This window comes from Colobus angolensis, unplaced genomic scaffold, assembly GCF_000951035.1.
Source record: "Colobus angolensis palliatus isolate OR3802 unplaced genomic scaffold, Cang.pa_1.0 Scaffold162, whole genome shotgun sequence".
Classification (NCBI taxonomy): Eukaryota; Metazoa; Chordata; class Mammalia; order Primates; family Cercopithecidae; genus Colobus; species Colobus angolensis.
This window is the reverse complement of record NW_012114733.1, coordinates 4478964-4482606: the sequence shown is the minus strand read 5'-3', so window position 1 is coordinate 4482606 and position 3643 is coordinate 4478964. Positions and strand designations below refer to the sequence as shown.

At 37.5% G+C, this 3643-nt stretch overlaps 1 protein-coding gene across 3 annotated transcripts in view; it reads left to right on the top strand.

Annotated features, from left to right (window-relative positions):
* MLANA (melan-A) overlaps positions 1–3471 on the top strand; it is an 18614-nt gene extending 15143 nt beyond the window's left edge. For all 3 annotated transcript variants that reach the window (XM_011937310.1, XM_011937312.1, XM_011937311.1), the window contains 2 exons: positions 542–655; positions 2282–3471. In XM_011937310.1, the coding sequence (XP_011792700.1) occupies positions 542–655; positions 2282–2350 (183 nt within the window). In that variant the 3' untranslated portion in view covers positions 2351–3471. The remainder of the gene's footprint in view (positions 1–541; positions 656–2281) is intronic.
* Positions 3472–3643: the final 172 nt, after the last annotated feature.

Below are 3643 nucleotides of genomic sequence, written 5' to 3'. Positions count from 1 at the left end.
GAGGCAGGAGAATGGTGTGAACCCGGGAGGCGGAGCTTGCAGTGAGCCAAGATCGTGCCACTGCACTCCAGCCTGGGCGACAGAGCGAGACTCCATCTCAGAAAAAAAAGAAAAAAGAACTTCAAATGTTTCTTGCAAGGCAGGTCTACTGGCAACGAATTCCCTCAATTTTTGTTGGACAAAGTCTTTATTTCTGTTTCATACTGATGGATAATTTCACAAGAGTGTTCCTTTTGTAGATTCAGTCTTCTTATCCTTCCCTTCAGAAATATTCTTTGCCCACCTATTGGGTCCCAGGCACTGCACTAGAGCTTTACTTCTAGTTAATTCCCACAACAATTCTGAGAGGTAGGTGGGTATTATCTTCCTAGATGCAAACTCAGAATTCAGAGAGGCAAAATGATGAGACTGAAGGCACACAGCAAGTAAGTGGCAGAACCTAGATTAAAACTCATTCTTAAAACTTTGGCTTCCCTTCTCTTTTCTAAAATGGATTCAGTTACTTCTTCTTCCCACTCACCTTTATCAATTTACATTTCAGGATAAAAGTCTTCATATTGGCACTCAATGCGCCTTAACAAGAAGATGCCCACAAGAAGGGTTAGATCATCAGGACAGCAAACTGTCTCTTCAAGAGAAAAATTGTGAACCTGTGGTAGGTTGAGATCCTTCATAAGGTTATTTTCATGAATGGCTGTTTTTAACTCAAGTGAATACAATGATTTCCATTTAAAAAGCAAGAACAATGTGAATGTACTCATTGCCACTGAACTATATATACCTAAAAATGGTTAAAATGGCAACATTTTTGTGTATTTTATGAGAATAAAAAATAAATAATAATAAAAACAAAAAACAAGGGAAGCACAGGGATTTTCTTAACTTGTGTTGTCACATACCCAGAGTTTCCAGGGTCAATAATGAGAGCCTTACATGTAAGATCCAAAGTAAGAACTTAGTCCTGGATACAATATTCTTTTATGTTTTTAGTCATATTTGCCTTTTTAATGGATGTAGATATATAGAGATATATAGTACCTATTATTTATTGTATAGAGCTGTGCTGTCTGATGGCTTAGCCACTAGTCATGTGGTGCAACTGAACACTTATAGGAGTTTAAAATAAGATGTATTATAATACATACCATATTTCAAAGATATTAGTATATGGAAAAGAAGATAAATGGTTCATTAATTATTTTTATATTGATTCATTTTGAAATAAATATTCTCATATTAGGTTAAATAAAACATTTTAAGATTAATTTTACATGTTTCTTTTTTTAAATGTAGCTACTAGAAATTTTAAAATTACATATGGCCGGACATGGTGGCTCACACCTGTAATCCCAGCACTTTGGGAGGCCAAGGTGGGTGAATCATCTGATCTCAGGAGTTCAAGACCAGCCTGGCAAACATGGTGAAATCCTGTCTCTACTAAAAATACAAAAATTAGCCAAGCATGGTGGTGCACACCTGTAATCCTAGCTACTCTGGAGGCTGAGGCAGGAGAATCACTTGAACTCAGGAGGTGGAGGTTGCAGTGAACCGAGATAGTGCTATTGCACTACAGCCTGGGCAACAAGGCTCAAAAATAAATTAATAAAATAAAATAAAATTACGTAAGTGGCTTGTACCATATTTCTATTGGACAGCACTAATACATATACAACACAGTATAATGGTTGAGAGCACTGACTCTGGAGCCAGATTACTGTGTTTGATTCTTACCTCAACAACTTACTAGTTGTGTGACCATGGGCAAGCGAGTTAACCTCTCTGTGCTCTGGTTTCCCATTCTGTAACATGAAAACAATAAAAACACTCCCAGAATTGTTGTGAGCATTAAAAGAAGCCCTGACACATTTATTCTGGATACAATATCCTCTTGTTTTATATTTGGTAGTGTCAATGTGCCTTCAGACACAATTACAAGGATCTCTGTGCTAAAGATGCAATGTATATAGTGTCGGTAAATAGCATTCAATGATTTGTTAGTTAGGGCTTGAGATTTTTACTGTCATGGAAAATCCAGGTATAGCTAAGATTTTGAGATTTTGGGAACCCCTTAACCCTATTTTTCTCTACTCTTGCCCCCAACAATTAGCATATAAACTTGTGAAATTTAACAATTACTTCATTGGGCAGAAATTATATGTGAACACTTAGAAATTTCAGTCCACAGGGAAACTATAAATATGTTAACTATTTTAACTTAATCCTTTCCTAGAAACATGTACACTGTTGCCAAGACCATATTCTCCCTTTCTTGTTCTCACAGGTTCCCAATGCTCCACCTGCTTATGAGAAACTCTCTGCAGAACAGTCACCGCCACCTTATTCACCTTAAGAGCCAGCAAGACACCTGAGACATGCTGAAATTATTTCTCTCACACTTTTGCTTGAATTTAATATAGACATCTAATGTTCTCTTTTGGAATGGTGTAGGAAAAATGCATGCCATCTCTAATGATAAGTCAGTGTTAAATTTTTAGTAGTTCAGCTAGCAGTACTAATCATGTGAGGAAACGATGAGAAATATTAAATTGGGAAAATTCCATCAATAAATGTTGCAATGCATGATACTATCTGTGCCAGAGGTAATGTTAGTAAATCCATGGTGTTATTTTCTGAGAGAGAGAATTCAAGTGGGTATTCCTGGGCCATCCCATTTCTCTTTACTGGAAATTTGGCTAACAACAAACTAGTCAGGTTTTGAAACCTTGACCAACATGAACTGTACACAGAATTGTTCCAGGTGAGTCTGTACTATGGAGTGCTCACAAAGGATACTTCTACAGGTTTAAGACAGAGAGCTGATTGGCCTATTTATCTGATCAAGAACATGTCAGCAATGTCTCTTTGTGCTCTAAAATTCTATTACACTACAATAATATATTGTAAAGATCCTATGGTTTTCTTTTCTTTTTTTTTTTTTTTTGCGTAGTGGGAGGGAGTTTTGCTCTTGTTGCCCAGGCTGGAGTGCAATGGCACAATCTTGGCTCACCGTAACCTCCGCCTCCCAGGTTCAAGCAATTCTCCTGTCTTAGCCTCCTGAGTAGCTGGGATTACAGGCATGCGCCACCATGCCCAGCGAATTTTGTATTTTAAGTAGAGATGGGGTTTCTGCATGTTGGTCAGGCTGGTCTCAAACTCCTGACCTCACGTGATCCACCCACCTCAGCCTCCCAAAGTGCAGGGATTACAGGCATGAGCCACCACACCTGGCCAGACCCTATATCATAGGTAAGACATATAATACAGTCTAATTACATTTCACTTCAAGGCTCAATGCTATCCTAACTAATGACAAGTATTTTCTATTAAACCAGAAATTGGTAGAAGGATTTAAATAAGTAAAAGCTACTATGTACCGCCTTAAATGTACCTATGGCAATTTAGCTCTCTTGGGTTCCCAAATCCCTCTCACAAGAATGTGCAGAAGAAATCATAAAGGATCAGATATTCTGGAATGGTGTCATTATTTACATAGCAACATTGCAATTTGTTTTCCTTTGGCCACATCAACATATCACCTACACTATTATTTATCTAATATTTATCTTTCAGGCAGCTTGTTTAAACATTTTTTTGGCTTTAATTTCTATTGCCATCCTAAGTGGAAAACCAGTATCATTTTCCA